This window comes from Schistocerca piceifrons, chromosome 4 (assembly GCF_021461385.2).
Source record: "Schistocerca piceifrons isolate TAMUIC-IGC-003096 chromosome 4, iqSchPice1.1, whole genome shotgun sequence".
Classification (NCBI taxonomy): Eukaryota; Metazoa; Arthropoda; class Insecta; order Orthoptera; family Acrididae; genus Schistocerca; species Schistocerca piceifrons.
The window spans coordinates 83030046-83049322 of NC_060141.1; the positions used below are offsets into that span (position 1 = coordinate 83030046).

At 39.1% G+C, this 19277-nt stretch overlaps 1 protein-coding gene across 1 annotated transcript in view; it reads left to right on the plus strand.

The window, feature by feature from the left end:
* LOC124794775 overlaps positions 1 to 19277 on the plus strand; it is a 196902-nt gene that overhangs the window by 88708 nt on the left and 88917 nt on the right. Inside the window, exon 4 of the mRNA XM_047258409.1 lies at positions 76 to 5849. Coding sequence (XP_047114365.1) covers positions 76 to 5849 — 5774 coding nt within the window. The remainder of the gene's footprint in view (positions 1 to 75; positions 5850 to 19277) is intronic.

Below are 19277 nucleotides of genomic sequence, written 5' to 3' on the forward strand. Positions count from 1 at the left end.
TGTCTCTCTTGTGTTTTTTCTTTATACCAGTGCAAGAAATTCTCTCTCTCATTCAAAGTATTGTTCTTGTTGCAGGGATATTTATTCAAAATGCACAGTTACTGAGGAGGAGAAAGATGCAGTTCGGTGCTTAGAAGAAATAAGTGATCAGGTTCATGGTAACACCCAAACATTCAAAAGGAATAATAGTTTTGATACTGTTTTGAGCCCTGAATCTGACATTTTTCTAACACCAAATTGTTCCCCCTCTGAATTGTATCCACAGAGTGGAAACCAAAAGCCTGTTGCCTCATTTGTTTTAGATGGAAGTTATCTGAAAACTGTTGAATCAAAACAAGATAAATCGATTATAAACCTTCACAAAACAAATCAGTCATACTATTCTATTGTTCCAGTGGATGAAATTTTTGTTTGCTCAGATTCTGTACCAAAACAGCAATGTACAATTTTGGAAAAAGAACTTGAAGAACAAGATGAGCTACTGAAGTCTTTTCAGTCTATTAAGTCTAAAGAAAATAACAAAACTACTACCAGAAAATTAAAAAAACCAACTACTTTGCCATTCTTATCTAGTCATTTAACCAAAAAGCAAAAGCGTGGTTGTGATTCTAATAGTAGAGAGCAGTTTTTAAAAAATAGCAAACGTGTCATTGATACCAGACAAGATAAGATTCATCAGAATTGTCGGAAAACAGACTCGAAAACCAGTGTAAATGGAAAGGTGAATTGTGAGACAAATGGACCATCTTGTGAGCAGTGTGAGAATAAAGAGAGGATAATTAAGAAAGACGAAGAAAGAGAACAAGAAGAAACCGAAGTAAAAAAGAATTCTAAGGTGAATTTTACCCTCCACTTTTCTGATGAAAAGTTTATAAATACATTTGTTGATAATACAGTTGAAGATGATTTTATGTGCAGTCCCATTGAAGTTGTAGACAGTGTGCTAGAGTGCTGCAAGAGAAGGGAAACTACTGAAGACCTGCCTTACTTCTCATGCAGCCCTGAAATGGATGCAAGTGGTGGTGGCCCAGACTCCGGCCTTGACACAAGTTCTACGGGATGTTTACCCGCAGGCGGTTTCAGTAGTCCTCGAGAGCACACAGTGTCAGAGACCTCCGGAGTTGATCTCACAGAAGCAGCCATCGGAGAAGATATGCCTCATGATGGTGATGATGGCGGGTTAGTTGCTCGACCTGTAAAGTCGTCTGCATCGTCTTCTGTGTCCTCAGAAGCTGGTACATGGGACAGTACTTTCCCTCCTTCAAATAGTGACAATGGTCAGGAGCAGAATACCGAAGATAAGACTAACACAGACTCCGTGAAGACTTTACCAGCTAATAGAAAACAAGACAGTGAGTATTGGAATGATGAGAAAGACGTAGATGGGGAGGCTGTAATAAAGCGTGAAAAGAGTGACAATGGTTTTAGCAGCCACGTTTCAGCTCCAGTTCAGGAAAGGCCCTGCATATCACAACAAACAAATAATGTTAATAGTGACTTGCCAATTCCTGTTACATCAGGCACTAATATTTCATTGCAAACAAAAAGTGAAGAAAATTTAGGAAACTCAAGTGAGCTTCCAAAAACTAAAATTTCAGGGTCAGCTGTAGTGAATAAGAAGCAAAATGATATTTGTGATAAATATTCAGAAATGCATGATAGTGACAAAACAGAAAAACATGAGGATAGGGAAATAAAAGAAGATACCAACAAGATTGCCCCTGAAGATGAGGCTTCTGATACAGAGGGAAAGTTGAAGGATGAATTTGGAACTAATTATGTTGAAACAAAATTCATACCTGGTTTGTACAGCTCTTATAATGAAAGATGCAATGACTGGTGGCTAGAGCCATCACCACACAGTTCATTGGGTTCACAGAATTATTTCATAGATGCTGCTAGTTTAGTAGATGATAGTGAAGTTAGTTTACCTCCCTTTCAGATGAGTAAATCAGATCAAGTTGTGAAAGATACCAAAGAGAATGAACTACCTGTAATGGATACAGTAACAGCAACACCTCATACTTCACCTGTAAGTGAACGTAGCAAACTCTCTAGTATCGCTGCACCTGAAATAGACATTGTTAGCAGTACAGCTTCTCCTGTCTCACAAGTTTTAAGTGCTGTCAAAATAAAACAACAAAATTTATTAGAGTCAGATGTGAACGTTGTTAATACGGATGAGGAGGTTGTTGATAGACCAAATGAACATCTGAAAGGTGCTCCTGAACTCGCCCAGCCTAAGTATACACATTTAAAACCCAGTGCTACGAGACTTGATGGGCAAGATAGTTATGCTGAGTTTGAGAAGGAATTGAAGTTGTCAGAATCCTTTGCACCACAGATTGCTTTACAAAAACTGCACAGAGAAGGAATGAGGAGAAGATGGGATTCTTGTTCGGAGGAAATGTTAGGTGGCAGTTCTAGGCAGTTTGACACGGTTGATGCCTTGGCAGAGGTTTGCAAGAGTGATTTGAATATTATACACACAGTTTCAGTAGAGGATAATAAGGAAAAAGATGAACTGGGGCATGCAATTTCTTCTTCTGTGCAGAAAGTTGTTAAATTGGAGAGGGAGTCTCAAGCCAAAGATTCATCTTGTGAGAACTCATTTTCAAATGTTGAACCTGCAACTGAAGCAGCAGTAGATTTGGAGTCTGAATTTGACAGACAGAAACAGTGTAGTTATATTTCTTGGGAAGGAGATAGCTTTAAACAAGAAATTTACCATGCAACAAATGAAAAAAATGATGAGTCTGTGCGTAATGCAAATTTGCATGAAAACCCTGATGCAAAGCATGAGGGTAATTGTACTGGCACTGAGCAAGTAGATGGTGGTAATGTAACTGTGGCCGCGGATGACAAAAGTAATACTTCAACAGAAGCAGAACCACGACCAAGTTTGATAAGAAGAAATACATTTGAACTTGATACAGATGATGAACATTTGGCTATTTTGCGCCAGGAATATGAGCGAAGACAAGGAAATCTGGTATTTCAAAGTCACATACCTCAATTCTCTGGCCACATTACAGGAAATGAAGGCTTTCGTGATGCTCAGAGCTTAATCATGGTTGGCTCAGATTTAACAGCAGAAGGGATTATGACAGAATATATGCATGGCTCTCATATTTCAGCTCCTAGCTCCTTGTTACTTGATTCATCTAAGTTAATTGCAAATATTGACCACACTTTGAATGCCGCAGTTCCTACTGCTTTATCTAGTACTACTGTAGGGACTGTTGCAAATCCTTCTACCCGTATTCACACAGGAGAGGTGAAGGAATTAAGTGAGATGAGGGAGTATACACTTACAGATGGCTTAAAAATAGAACCATACTCAGAAGTGCCTGTTATTGAGTTAGGTGTTTCTGAGGATGCAATGTCTCTTTACACAAACGAGTATAAAAAGTATTGTGAGTCAATGCCACCTCAGAAGCAGGAATTTTTGAATTCAAATGGGTTGACTACTGATTTGGCTGCATTATCTGAGACTGATAAAGACTCACAAAAATATGCTGCTATTAATTATGATAGCAATTCAAAACCTGTTGTTTCTGGTGCATTAACATTCAGTGATATTGTTGAGGAAAAGAAACCGTGGGATAGCCCAAAGAAACAGAAACGCACAGAGTCAACCCCTATAATTTCTGGAGGTGTTTCAACAGTAGATTTTTCTGTGAAACCGAGAAAGATAAATGACAGCCCTGTCTTATCCCGTAGAAGAAATGAATTGGCTCCTATTCTTTCTGGTGCTGCCCCAGCATTACCAGAGACAAATGTAGATACGATTGATGCCCAGGCTCCCAAAAACGTATCTGCAAAGTCAGCCTGGGTAGTGGATATGAGTGACTGTGCAGTAACTGTTGCAAAAAAGCCACCTTTAGACTCCAGAAGGCGTCGTAAGAGTGATATTGCTATGGCACCTTCAAAAAATCTAACTGATTCTGTAGAACAAGATCAAAGTGTTGAAAACAAAGAAGCAACTAATGGTTATGTTGTTGAATTAAAAGAATCAGCATCGCAAGGACATGGTCTAAATTTGAAGAGTAGTGAAGTGCTTCCGAAGGAAAACAAAATTCAGAAAAGTGCGTCTGCATCATCAGTGAAGAGTTGTGGTTTAGGATATTTTGTTGACTTGTCTGAACCAAAGACTGGAAAGTCTGAGAGGAAGGTACCCAGTAATACAGAAGTAAAAGTTCGTTCCTTAAAATCAAATGCTCAGGAGGGCAAGTCGTGTGGATATTTTGTTGGCTTAGGAAAGGAAGAACTGAGTCAAAAGAAAGGAATTAATAGCATTGTAAAACAGCATTCTGCAGATGAAATTAAAGATGTTTCAAGTGAGAAAAAAAATCTTATGTTCTCAATGTTCATTGACATTAGTGCTCCAAAACAAGAAACTCATCCAGACATGAATGGAACAGATGAAAAAGAGCTCTCCCCTTCTTCTCCAAAGAGAAAAACTGTACAGTCTATAAAAACTGAGGGTCCTTCAAAATCAGGTAAACAAAACCGAATTGCTGGAACGACTTTTGATGTAGCTGATGAAAAGCAACACTCTTCGAAAGGAACGTACATGTATATAGATGCCAGCAATCCTTCATCTGTAACAGATCATGCTGCTTCAGCCATTGACAGAACAGTTAAGGAAATGCCTGAGAAAAAACAGGCAGTATTTATGTTCATAGAATCTGATTCCCCTGTCACAAGACGCAAGACATTGCCCTCTGGTCTGAGGCCAACCTTCAATCGCCATTCTTGGAACCCAGAAACTGAAGAAAGGGCTGTTTCTCGGAAACAACATAAGCGTGCACACAGTCTATCTGTTGATAGGAGCTCTCTCTCAACCAGCAGCGAAGAAAAATCTTCTAGTGCCTCTTCATTATCAAAAAGTCGATTCCAAAGCAGCAGCCAGTCTCTTAGTGAAGATGGCCATATTGTTAAGCAAATGTCCTCATCTTGTCATGGCCGTCTGATGTCAAAGACTTATGAGAAATACGTGAAGCGTTCATTGAGTTCTGAAGGGAATTCTGAAAGTGAAATTAATACAATAGCAGAAGAAAAAAATTACAGTGAGAAAGTGCAACAGAAAAGCTCAGAAGCATTGTTTATAGCACTCGAAGAGACAGATATGAAGGACTCTGACTCACCAGTAGCTACAGACAGGTCAGATCAAAACAAGGGTTCATCAGTTGTTGATAATAAAGTTTACAGACAGCGTCGTTTGGCAAAGGGAGAGAGTGAACACACTGTTCTGGAGAAAAATGTTTCCAGTAGCTCACATGGCTCTGATGTTGAATGCTCTTCTGGAAGTGGTGACAAGAGATTACCAAAAAAATTACTGGATCAGGAATGTCATTTACAAACAGGGAAGGAGCAGGAGCTTACTTCAGAGTCATCTAACAGAACTTCCACTGTGGAGGTCACGAAAGATGGGAATGCTGCAGAAGTCGAATTTCGGGAGTCTGAAGCAAAATCGGCCGTTAGTGGAAGCTTTGTGAAACTTTCAGATCTGGACAGAGAGCCAGAAACAAAACCAGATTCATGCAGTGTAGATCCTCTGCCTTCATTTAGTAGTACTGGCAGAATGACACGCAGCATTCCAGAAACATCTTGGATTGAGAATAAGCTATTGATGACTCGCTCTATTGGTAGCGGGGCAACAAGCAAATCCTTAGGTAGACTTTTTCCACACCTTCATTCAACAGCTGCTTCCAGTTCTTCACCCAAGACTGGGCACAGCAAGTCTCCTTCTTCCGGACAGCTTGAAGGCGAAGATAATGAAACACAAGTGTCTGAAACATCTGACCTGAGCAGTATGCAGAGCAGTATGGGTCCTTCAGGATTAGGTAAGAATGTATGGATTTGTAACTCTTCTAGTTTTCATTCTAATGAGATGCCAAAGAGAACTGTTAGCTTTAAGAGAGATAATAGTATCAGAGAGAAGGAAGATGGCATGCATAAAAGCACTAATAATTTAAGGAGTAGAAGTAACAACTCACCAAATGGTAGAGGTTGTGAATCGTCGAATGTCGCACAGTGAAGAAACAGAACTTGGCTAGCTATCAAACAGAAGCTTATTGATGTGCCTTTTAGCAACTCAGTACCTCTACGATTTGGTGAGTTGTTACCTTTATTCCTTCAATTATTTACATTCCGCCAGGACTTTCTAATACCTGTTTATAAAGCAGAGGGTCACATCAATGTGAATCTTTACTTTTTGTGCTATTTAGAGTACTGTTGGAATGTCATGTGTTTGAGTCAATATGTGATGACAATAACGTTTTTGAGCCTTCAGTTTAAAATTTAACATTGCCATTAATTTAGTTTACAGGGTATGGGGAAGACTATCATTTCATGCATATTACATTGCTCATTAGGGACTATTTGAGCCAAAACATGTAACTGAATTGCTTCATATGCAATTAAGAATGTGAACTACTTCTTCCATAAGTAATGACTTAATTCCTGTCAATTGCTGTACAATTGTAAGTTAGTTAGTTATTGAGAAAGAACAGTGCTTATTAGCTAGTGTAGAAGTTGTGGAACATAAAAAATGTCATGGGTAGTGGAGGTGGAATGTGTACAGCTTTTAAGATAAGTGACAACAGGTCCTAGAAATAAACATAGTGATCTCTTGGCTATTTTAAAAGTATCTTGCATGATTCAGCTGATGGCTCATAATGATACTGACATTTGAAATACCTCTCATTCCTACATTCCCGTGCAATTCCTGTAAAGGAAATTTTGTTTCTAGCAGTGTAACGTTCTGCATTTACCTCAGAGGCAGTCTACGTTGTCTTATTGTTTGTGGCAAGACGGGGGAAAATAATTTTTACTTAATAAGAGTACAGACTAGGGTGGAACCAACAATGGAGCTTTGAAAAGACTGTATTGGACCAGCAATAGTTAAGAAAGGAGTGATGTAAAAGTCACTCAGAACTGTGAAACACGAGAGATGCAGATTGAGTAAGCAACAGTGGATTGTAGCAACCAAGTCTCCAGTTCTTCTCTCCAGAAAGTTCAGTACCATAATCACAGTTGCTTCAGACATTATGTCCAGTTATTATTATTATTATTATTATTATTATTATTAAAAGGTGTACAACTTTGCTTCCACCGCTTTTTCCCCCAACATTTGAGGCTTTAATGAAACAAATTGGTTACACATGTATCATTCAAAGTATTTTCCATTGCTGGCCAATTCTTTCTCCCACCTTTTGGGCAGTGTACGAATCTCGCATCAAAAAAATTGTTCACCTTTTGAAGCGATCCACGATTCAATCCAATTTGTGACTTCTTCATGAGGTCAGAAGTGTTGGTCAGCCAGGCCATGCGACATTGATCTAAACAGGTGATAGTCAGAGAAGCAATGTCTGGAGAATACGGCAGGTGGGGTAGGACTTCTCATTTTAATGTTTCCAAGTATGATTTGACCTCTTTTGCAACGTGGGGTTGGTTGAGCATTGTCTTGCTGCAAAATCGCTTTATCATGCCTCTCGCTGTATTGCGGCCGTTTGTCTTTAATGCTCTGCTCTAACACATTAATTGCATTTGATAAAGAGCACCTGTGATTGTTTCACTTGGTTTTAACACCTAATAGTACACGATGCCTACCAAATGCAGAGCATGATCTTGGAGCCGTGAATATTCGGTTTGGCTGTCGACGTGGAAGCATGGCCGGGATATCCCCATGATTTTTGTGTTTAGCGTTATCGCAATGAACACATTTTTTGTCCCCGGCCACAATGCGATATAAAAGTCCTTTCCATTTTTGCCTCTGAAGCAACTGTTCACGCTCAACATCTGTTGGTTTCAGCTCACACGGGACCAAAATTCCTTCTTTCTGAATCATGCCCATAGCCTTGAGACATTTTGAAATGGCTTGCTGTGTCACTCCCAATAATCATGCCAATTCTTCTTGAGTTTGACGCGAGTCTTCACTCAGCAATGTCTCCAATTCTGCATCTTTGAAAACATTCTCTCTTCCACCATTATGCTGGTCTAAGAGGTTAAAATCACAGTTCTTGAAGCGTTGAAATAACTCACGATATGTTCTTTCACTAATAGCGTCCTTACTGTACGTACTTGAAAGCATTCAACGAGACTCAGCTGCTGTTTTCTTCATATTGAAACAAAACAGTAACACCTCCCGCAAATTACGAGAATTAGGCTCATAAACTGCCATTTTCAATCAAGAACAACTTTATGATGCAGACACAAATCAACTAATGTTTGAATGAGGTTATGTTAACCGAGGTCCAAGCTGAGTGCCTGACATCTGCGATCTGTTTCTTTCGTCTGCTGTGTACCGTTGATGCCACCTATCGGCAAATGGTGGAAGCAATGTTGTACACCTTGTATTATTATTATTATTATTATTATTATTAAGACTAGCACCAGTAGAACACCAAATAAATGCTGAGACTGTATCAGTTTTATTTCCTTTAAAGGATGGTTGTCGTTGTTGTTGTGGCCTTCAGTCCAGATACTGGTTTGATGCAGCTGTCCATGCTACTCTATCCTGTGCAAGCTTCATCTCCCAGTAGCTACTGCAACCTACATCCTTCTGAATCTGTTTAGTGTATTTATCTCTTGGTCTCCCTCTAAGATTTTTACACTCTGCGCTGCCCTCCAATACTAAGTTGGTGATCCCTTGATTCCTCAGAATATGTTCTACCAAGCAATCCCTTCTTCTAGTCAAGCTGTGCCACAAATTTCTCTCCTATTCAATACCTCCTCATTAGTTGTGTGATCTACCCATCTAATCTTCAGCATTCTTCTGTAGCACCACATTTCGAAAGCTTCTATTCTCTTCTTGTCTAAACTATTTATCGTCCACTTTTCACTTTCATACATGGCTACATTCCATACAAATACTTTCTGAAATGGCTTCCTGACACTTAAATCTATATTCGATGTTACTTACTTGATGTTAACAAATTTCTCTTCTTCAGAAACGCTTTCCTTGCCATCGCCAGTCTACATTTTATATCCTCTCTGCTTCGACCATCATCCATTATTTTGCTCCCCAAATAGCAAAACTCTTTTACTACTTTAAGTGCCTCATTTCCTAATCTAATTCCCTCAGCATCACCCGACTTAATTCGACTACATTCCATTATCCTCGTTTTGGTTTTGTTGATGTTCATCTTATATCCTCCTTTCAAGACACTGTCAATTCCGTTGAGGTGCTCTTCCAGGTCCTTTGCTGTGTCTGACATAATTACAATGTCATCGGCGAATCTCAAAGTTTTTATTTCTTCTCCATGGATTTTAATACCTATTCCGAATTTTTCTTTTGTTTCCTTTACTGCTTGCTCAATATACAGACTGAATAACATCGGGGAGAGGCCACAACCCTGTCTCACTCCCTTCCCAACCACTGCTTCCCTTTCTTGTCCCTCGACTCTAACACTGCCATCTGTTTTCTGTACAAATTGTAAACAGCCTTTAACTCCCTGTATTTTACCCCTGCCACCTTCAGAATTTGAAAGAGAGTATTCCAGTCAACATTGTCAAAAGCTTTCACTAAGTCTACAAATGCTAGAAATGTTGGTTTGCCTTTCCTTAATCTGTTTTCTAAGATAAGCCGTAGGGTCAGTATTGCCTCACGTGTTCCAACATTTCTACGGAATCCAAACCGATCTTCCCCAAGGTCGGCTTCTACCAGTTTTTCCAAAATGGTATCATCCTTATCCTGTGTGCTGCAGCTATGTATTTAATAGAGCTGTGCTGTTACCTGTTAAAGAATATGTAAATTACTTAGGACAAAGTACAGTTACTTCACAAAAACAATTGCAGGGAAAATAAAAACATGAAGCTAGAACAAAACAGAAATGAAATTAAAAAAGTCATACAAGGTTTAACACATGTTGTGCAATACATAACAAACAGTAAAAATGTGTTCATAAAGGGTTTATGCATGTGTCAAAAAATTTTGTCATGCATAACATGTTTTATCAAGAAATATATCTTTATTTTTAAATAATTTAAACCCCACATAGACCTTTGATGTTATTCAGTAATGATTTAAATATTTTAATACTGTACTCCTTTTTTGCACCAGAGTTAGATTTTTGAAATCACAATGGAGGTCAGCATTCCTTCCTCATAATATGATCATGGTTCATTTCATTGGTTTCATAGTGCAGAGGTTTGTCAACCATGAAGCTCATAATGGAATAGATATATTGGGAAATTGTAGTAATTATCCTAAGTTTCTTAAAGACATTAAGACGATGTTCTCAAGGGAACTCTGCACATAATTCAGACAGCACTTTTCTGCCAAAATGAAATTTTCTTTGATGTGAGTGAATTCCACCAGGAGATAATTCCATAGTACAGAACGTAGTGGAAGTACGTGAAGTAAGTGAACTTGGCGGCACTGATGTTTCCAATACGAGAGATTGTCTGAATAGCAGAAGTAGCCTAGGACAATTTTTTTATGATATGGAGAACATGAGGTTCCAGGCGAACCCTGCTACCTATGTTGAAACCTAGGAATCTGTTGCATTGTACTCTGTAATTTGCTGGCTGTCAGGTGCAGTAGTTTACCTTCTGTGGGAATTTGTAGTCAGAGCTGAACTGGATATAATTAGTTCTTCTCAGATTTATTGACATTGATTTTACTTTGAACCAGGTTAGGAGTTTTGGAAGTAATTTGTTGGCATCAGTCTCTAGACCAGTGGATTGTTCAATGCTTATCACAATGCTAATATGATCAGCAAGCATAGTGGACTTGTATACTTTGTATGACAAAAGATAAGTCAGTTATATACATGGGAAACAGCAGTGGACCAAGTACAGTTGCCCCTGTCAGACTCTACCCCTCACAAGTTTTGCTGCTCTCCTCAAAAAGTACATTGTGCTTCTTGTCTTGGAAGTAGGATTTTAACCAGTTTCCCATTGCCCCTCTGATGCCATAGTGGCATGCTTTGTGAAGAAGTATTTTGTGATCCACACAGTCGAAAGCCTTAGAAAGATTACAAAATATCCCAAGTGGTTTCATTTATTTACGTAGGGATTTCTTGAAAGAAAATACAGCTTCAATTGTGGAAATACCTTTTTGGAAACTGAACTGTCTTTCACTGATGATGTCAAAGTTTTCAATGTGCCTTACAGTTCTGGAATACAATACTTTCTCAAGGACATTCGTGAATGTGGTCAGGAGACAGAGGGTATGATACTTTGTGTTTCGTATTTTGTGGAGAGGCTTCACTATAGCAAGCTTCATTCCATCTAAATCCATGCTCCCATCCTGATTCATAGAAGCATTAAATATGTGGCTTATTTGATCAGAGCAGGCTTAATTTCTGGTTATGGAGGCTATGCGTATCTAACATATAGAATTAGGAAAAAGGTGTTTCAGTATTTCCATGATACTCTGTAAAAATAAATTTGGGGGAAAACTGACAACAGGGATGAAGTTGTAGGCGTATACCTGATTTTGTTGGCCCTTCTTCCCCTTATTGTTTGTTAGGAAACTTACATTGAAATCTCAAAGTCAGTTAGTCATCTAATTTGGAAGTCAGTATCTCACTGGACAGCATCCGATAAAAAAAGTCTAGTTTCATTTGTATTATAAATGTGGTTTAGGTTTAAGTTTTTGGAGAAAATAACTTCACTGAAAGATGGCATGTGCTATAAAGAGCTTACCATATTTCCAACCAACTTTAGCTTGCTGTGAAGTTAGGATCGCCATTGGTTAGCTTACTGTTTAAGTTTAGTGCCTTTTTCTGCAGGATTGGACTGGATACCAGAACATATGCTCTCTTTTCTCACTTAAACAGATAAATAATGCTTCACCCAGTGCTTCATTTCATGCTTTCTTTATTGTACCGTAATTCCGAAAATAGTCTTTAGTCGTCATTTTGTAGCACAAGTGTTCCATTTCATTTTGGTTTTTCTTCCCATCTGTCACAATTGATGTACCTACACCACATTCTGCAGCTATCTTTTTCAACAGTTTTCCTTGTCTAGTCTGTTTAGTGCTTCCAACTTTTTGTCTATCAAAACAACCACTTTCTTTCTCAGTGTAACCATTTCACTCACATGCACTCAAAACGGGGGAATGAGAGAACAATAACGGTACATATTATTAACTCTGTAGGGACTAAATCCACACTGACCATAATAATGGTTGATGGAAGTTACCTTTGGTGCCAACGTAACAACTCTATGTATACCATACTGGATCAACTGTATACCACACATTTTCGTGTTCAAGGAAGGGGAAACAAAGAACTGAATCCAGATAAATCAGAAATCTGGATTAATGAGGGCCAAAAAATGTGGTTCTTAGGTGCTATGATATCTCTCTTACATTTAAACAGTTGCAGTGAAAACGAATCAAGCTGGTTTAAAAGTGAGCCAAGATTCCATGAAGGTGCCCTGTATACTGCTACAGTTAACAAGGTAGAATTATTTACAGACAATTTATTGGCATATGCTTCAAAACATCACTCTAGACAAATATCATATACATAAATTGAATCCCACTTGACACAGTTCTTAACAACAATAACAATCCATACTCTTTTCCTTTGCTTTCTCCAGTATGAAGTCGTCAGATTGTGATCAGCTATTAAGGCTTTCCACTCCAGAGTAAACATCGTGCTCAGTGAAGCACAGTACATGGGTGCAGTGTGTACTTCCATGGTCATGTACATTGATTCTTCATTTAGCTTATTACACAAGCCTCAAACATTCTGGTGGAAAATTACCAGCTGATGATGCTTTCCAGAAACTGTTAGCGCTTTTTGTGACAGCCTTCTTCTTCTTCTTCTTCATTGCAGTCCCCTCTGTATGTGCATATAAACTGCTTTTCCTCATATTATGCTGCAATAAATGCAGATATATTAGGTCATAGTATGTTTTTGAAAGTGTATCTTCATTCTGGTCTAGCATGGACCAGTGGCTTTTTGTATAGCCATTTGAACATCTGCCTTACTGTAGCTATGTTACAGTATATTAAGCACGTTTTGAACAACAAACTGGAGCTGGTGCCCAGGCAAATTGTGCGAGTAGATTAATTCCTTCTGCAAAGGATTTTAACTGGGCACAGCTAATGGTACAGTTTGGATTTTACCTGTGGACTGGAGTGAGTCCGATTGTTCAGATTTGGTCAACTGGTGTATGTGACCTTTGTGTAAGATAAGTTTTAACTGTTTTAAAAAATTCTTGCTACGTTCAGATTTTCTGTGCAGAATTGCATTTTTGTGGGAGGTTTTTGAAGTGCGCTACTTGTATGAATCAGCTGAAACTTTGCATGAAGGTAGATTAATGAATAAAGTAAAAAGAAATCTTTTTATCCAATAATTTTGAGCCATTCTTGAGAAGCAATGGTTTAAAGTCAAACTACATGTAGCTTGTAAAATTTGTTCTCATGTGAATTGAATCTACGTAAACGATTTTAAATGAATCAGATAGACAAAAAATGCATTCTTATGATAAAATTGAAAATTTGTTTTCAAAAATCCAGCTTCATTTTAATTTTGCATGGAAAAGACATGATTTTTGTTAGTTTTTTTACATGCACCACTTCTATGTTTCAAACTTGTGCAAAACTGTTTTAATTATTTATGAAGGTAGACAAATACATCTAATTAGTTGTCATCCTGTTGTTTTGTGAAGTTTTTATCGACTGCCATGATGTGGCAGTCTGAATTTGCACATAAAACACACGTAAAATCTGGTTTTATGTGTGTCACACATGCTGAGATGGTTTAAAGTGATACAGGTGACAGTAAAAAATATATTCTTACAGTAATTATAAGGTGTGGTTCCAAAAATCTTTCGTCATTCGGATTTTATATGCAAAAAATCACGCATTTGCACATGAAACTGTGTTTTGTAGAAATGTATTGCATTTTAAGTGCTGTATTCAGATATAATTTTAAAAAAACTGCTCGTTACAGTTGATTATTGTTTCATTGTTTACACATTAAACATGGCTTAAAATCATTGAAAAATCTTTGGACATGCAAAACAGTGTATGTACCAAACCAGTCACCTAGCCCTGTAAAAGATGGTATACTGTAAGATGGTATACTGTTTGATCAAGCATTCAAAGCTTTATTGATGACCATGCAGAAAATTAAACAAACCCAAAAATTGCTTTAAAACAACTCTCAGAAAAAAGTCACCTTATTTCTAGCCAACACAAAATGTTTTACTGGGTTTTCCTTCAAAGACTACTATATTATTGTGTAGAAAGTTTATTTTCAGACAAGACAAACTTAAGTTCATCAATTTTCGTACTGGATTGAAAAGTTGGTAATATTGAGTTGTGCATTTATTGTTTTGCAGTTCTGTTTATATCAACCAATCAGACTCGTACTTAATTTGGATTGTTTGTTGCAACATTTCATGCCAAAATTAATAGTTTGCAGGCAAACACAGCATACTGCTGCAATAGTTTACCATTGAACATCTATGACCAGTAAAAACCTAACCACACATTTCTTGCAGAATAATATGGTACGTGTGGCACTATTGAACAGACACTGTCGTTATTTTAACACACTGCCTATATGTGTTACACTTATTTCATCGTTAAGTTGATGCATTGTTGCTGACCTAACCAGTACAGGTTTCTCGTCTGAAAATTGGCCATGGAATGACTATCCTGGGACCAAAAATCAGGCCTTTATATAGCCTCACAATAATAGGTACTGAAACTATACATTGTTTGAGGTTTAAGTTACTGAAATTACAATTAAAACATAACTCATTCAATTAACTGAATATATAGAAAAATTCCTCCTTTTAAACAGTTACTTCTACTACAAAGCTTAGGCCAAATTATTTGTTTAAATAATGTAATTAACAGATGTAGTTATACAAACAATACTTTTGACAAAACTGGTAATTACTTTGGAATTAATTAAGGGCAGACTTCGTTAATATATTTTAGAATAGAGCCAAATAAATATTTAAGACTGTTAGTGGTTCTTCTTCCAAATGTTTATCATTAGTAGAATCTAAGTCATGAAACAGTTACTGATTTCACTGTGTAACAAAAGATATTAACTAGGATTAGTCTAAAGAAATTAACTACATACACAAAACTAAGCACAAAATTAGACGTGATGCTGTATTCCTAAGACTGAGAGCCAACCTTTCTCTTTTGTGGAAATGAAGATTATACTCATGTATGTTAATGGTAATTTGTCAAAAATTTAAAAAATGAATTTAAGGGGGCAGGTGGCAAAACAAGAGAGGAAGTAAAGAGGTCCCAGCTTGCTTCGTCACAAGTTACCAGGCAGGTAACTGTAGTGGAGCCAGACTAATGATCCCTAACACGAGCAACATGGTTTGAAAGACAATAAAAAAAAAAATCTGGATCAGTCTTGTCCAAGTCAACAAAAATCTTCATCGGTTGCCAAAAATATGGTAGAGTAAAAGCTGCAAACTAGAATGAAAAATGCTCCTGTTGTGGTGCAAAAAAGGCGAATATGTCCTGCGCAGAGTTAGGGATATAAAAGAAGGGAACTAGCTTTTCGACTTATCTGGCATCTCAAAGACGTTTAAATTAAAACATCTCGATATATTAACACTTTTTTCTGAGTTAATCCTACTTCCTCAGTGCAATGAGCTGTCTCAGCTGCAAGGTGGTGGCACACCTGCATCTTGTAATTTGTAGGCTAATGTCTGTGGTTCTGCACCCAAAATCCAGATGATTTGCCAGCCGTAGTAAACAGCATATAATATCAATATCTTTGCTGTGTCTGGAAGCCTGCAACATATCAGCACGATACTTCAATAACATAACTTGTTATCTACATCAGATGCTACCTGAGACTGCTCTTTGAGTGGAATGGATCCAGTATTTATATCTGGACCCCCCTCCCCCTCATGGTCAGTTCCAGGCATACCCTCTGCAGATGTGTGTTCTTAGGCATTCTGACTTAGTTCTGGCACGCCTGTTGGCTCGCTGGTGTTCCATTTTCAGAATCTCGGTGCACTGGCATGCGCACCAGACTGGAGATGAAATGCCTACTGTATAAAAATATAATTAACTTGGTGAGAGAGAAAGGTATGATGATAGCATCGTACTCACCAGCACCTGTCAATTGGTAGCTTTTTTATTTTTTATTGTTTTTACACAAACCCCATGCAGGACATGAAGATAGGTACTGCCTTGAGTCTTCTGAAACATGTACTCAAAATGATTAGTCGTGAAAGTTCTCTTCCTATTAATAATTACCTCTTCTCTCTCGTAGTATGACAGTGGTGGTGGTGCAGCAGTCATCTTCTTGAGGATTATTCCTGTGTGTCCGAAGATTTGCTGTAGTGGTTCATGATGCACATAGAGGGGAACACGGTTACTTGAAGCTCGTAGAAATAGATACTTTTCTTTCACAAGCTATCCAATTTTTAGTTGTTAGACAAATAGAGAACAAATATACGTCTGCATACCTTGGCAGACAAGAACAGAAGAGCTATGTTACAAGCGTTAAAACAAGAGATGTGTTGTAAAAAATCTGAAGGTAGATAATTTTTAATTTTTCTGCTGGCCTCTTAGATTACATTAATGTGGCGTAATACGAATTAATATATCTTTGGGACATTCAACTGGCACCTGTATCAAATAATACATCTCGTTTGTCTATTGAGATAAACATTACAGGTACGTACACAGTACAAATGCATCCAGTGGGCGCAGGCTGCAGAGGGCATGCCTGGAACCAACTATGGAGGGAGAAGGCCACAGATATAAATACTGGACCTGTTCCATTCGAAGAGCAGTCTCGGGTAACATCTGGTGAAGAATGGCTCTGATATTTGGCAGAATACCCGACACTTCAAAGATGTCAACGGGTCGCTGGGGAAGGCAGAAGAATTACATCGATATATAATAGCATATGGCTGAAGAGGATACATGTAATAGCTAAAAAAGTTTTTCTCAGTGGGATAAAATTCGGGGGGGGGGGAGGGGGGGGTGTTTCTTCTAGGCGCTTCAGTCCGGAACCGCGTGACCGCTACGGTCGCAGGTTCGAATCCTGCCTCGGGCATGGATGTGTGTGGATGTGTGTGATGTCCTTAGGTTAGTTAGGTTTAAGTAGTTCTAAGTTCTAGGGGACTGATGACCACAGATGTTAAGCCCCATAGTGCTCAGAGCCATTTGTACCATTTTTGTGTTTCTTCCTGGGGTGGTGCTAAATCAATCTCTTTATTTCTGTGTTGGGGGGTGTTGATATTTTTTCACCAAGGTGACCATTTCTCCCCAAAACTCGCTCCCTGTTACATGTATGATGAGAGTTACAAGAACAAATACTTACAAATTTTTGTGCTTGTAGAGGGTGGGATGTTACTACAATAGTAAGTATCCGAGAGTGGGGATACCTCTATAATAGGAAGTATCCCACAGTGAGGGGTCCATGCATCCTAAACTTTAATGACACATCATGTCATGTTGGATGACATAAGTTACTTTGCTTGACACAGTCCATTATATTACATGACATGTGTACTAATACTAATAAGTAAAAGAGTGTGAATATGTCAAGAGGTTTTAATTTAAATATGTTTGAAGCTACCAGATGAGTTGAAAAGCTACTTCCTTTCTTTTACGTCCCCAACTCTGCCAGGTCATACTCACCTTTTTGTGCTACGGTAGGAGCTTTTTCTTTCTGGATAGTTTCATACCCAGACTTTCATCATGCTGTACATTCTTTGCAACTGAATCTTCTAGTTTGGTCTGAAAAATATTTTGCCTATATGGCTTGGCTTATACATATGTTTAGGCTCACCTTCAAAATCAAACAATGGAAAATCTAGAATGGAATAATGACAGTATTGTGAAAAGGATAGTTGATACTCAGCGTATAGTGGAGATGCTGAGTCGCAGATGGTCACAACAAAAAGACTGTCAAAAAGTGAGCTTTTGGCCAACAAAGCATTTGGTGGGGAGAGGCAAAAGGTGCCCCCCCACCACACACACACCCACCCACACACACCCACACACACACACCCACCCACACACATACACACACACACACACACACACACACACACGACCGCATTCTCTGGGTGCTGAGGCCACACCGCAAGCAGCAGCAAATTATGGGAGAAGCCATCCAGTGGTGGGGGTAAGGAGCTGGCGGGGGGGGGGGGGGGAGGTGTAAGGGATAGCAGGATAGGGTTGGGGCATGGTAAAGTGCTGCTTGTGGGAGCATACAGGAACGAGGTGGAGAGAAGATAGGACAGCTAGGTGCAGTCAGAAGGTTAGACGGAGTGCAAGGGGGTGGGGGTTGTTAGTAGAAAAGGAGAGAAGTAAAAAGACTTTGGGTGCATTGGAGGAATAAAGGGCTGTGTAATGCTGGAATGTGTGAACAGGGAAGGGGCTAGATGGGTGAGGACAGTGACTAATGAAGATTGAGGCCAGGGGGGCTATGGGAACGGGGGATATTCTGCAAGGAGAGTTCCTACCTGCACACTTCAGTAAAGCTGATGTTGGTGGGAAGGATCCAGATGGGACAGACTGTGAAGCAGTCATTGAAATGAAGATGGCACGCGCACCAATGGGGGTTCAACTGTTTCTTGGTAACAGTTTGTCAGTGGCTATTCGTGCGGACAGACAGCTTGTTGGTTGTCATGCCGATGTAGAATGCAGTACAGTGGTTACAGCTTAGCTTGTAGATCACATGACTTGTTTCAGAAGTAGCCCTGCCTTTGGTGGAATAAGTGATGCTTGTGACTGGACTGGAGTAGTTGGTGGTGATGGGAAAATGTATAGAACAGGTCTTGCATCTAGTTCTGTTACAGGGAATGACCCATGAGGCAAGGGGTTGGGATCAGGGGTTGTGTAGGGATGGACAGGGATGTTGTATAGGTAGGTGGCGGAATATTGCTGTTGCAGGGGTTAGGGGGGGTGGTGGGTAGGACATTCCTCATTTCAGGGCATGAGGAGAACAGTCGAAACTCCGGTGGAGAAAGTGATTCAGTTGCTCCAGTTCTGGGTGGTACTGAGTCATGAGGGGAATGTCCTCTGTGGCCAGACGATGGGACTTACGGAGGCAGTTGGTGAATGGAGAGATAGCATCTGACAGGTGGACCCCTAGTTGCTGAGCACACTGCCGAACACGACATTCTTCATTTCGATACTGCTTCACAGCCTGGCCCTACAATATATCCTTTGTTCCCGTAACCCTCCTAGCCTCAACCTTAGTTAGTCATTGTCCTTTACCCACATATCCCCTTCCATGTTCCCATTACAGCACTACACAGCCCTCTATTCCAGCTTCTCCCATCAACTGCTGCTTGCAGTTTGG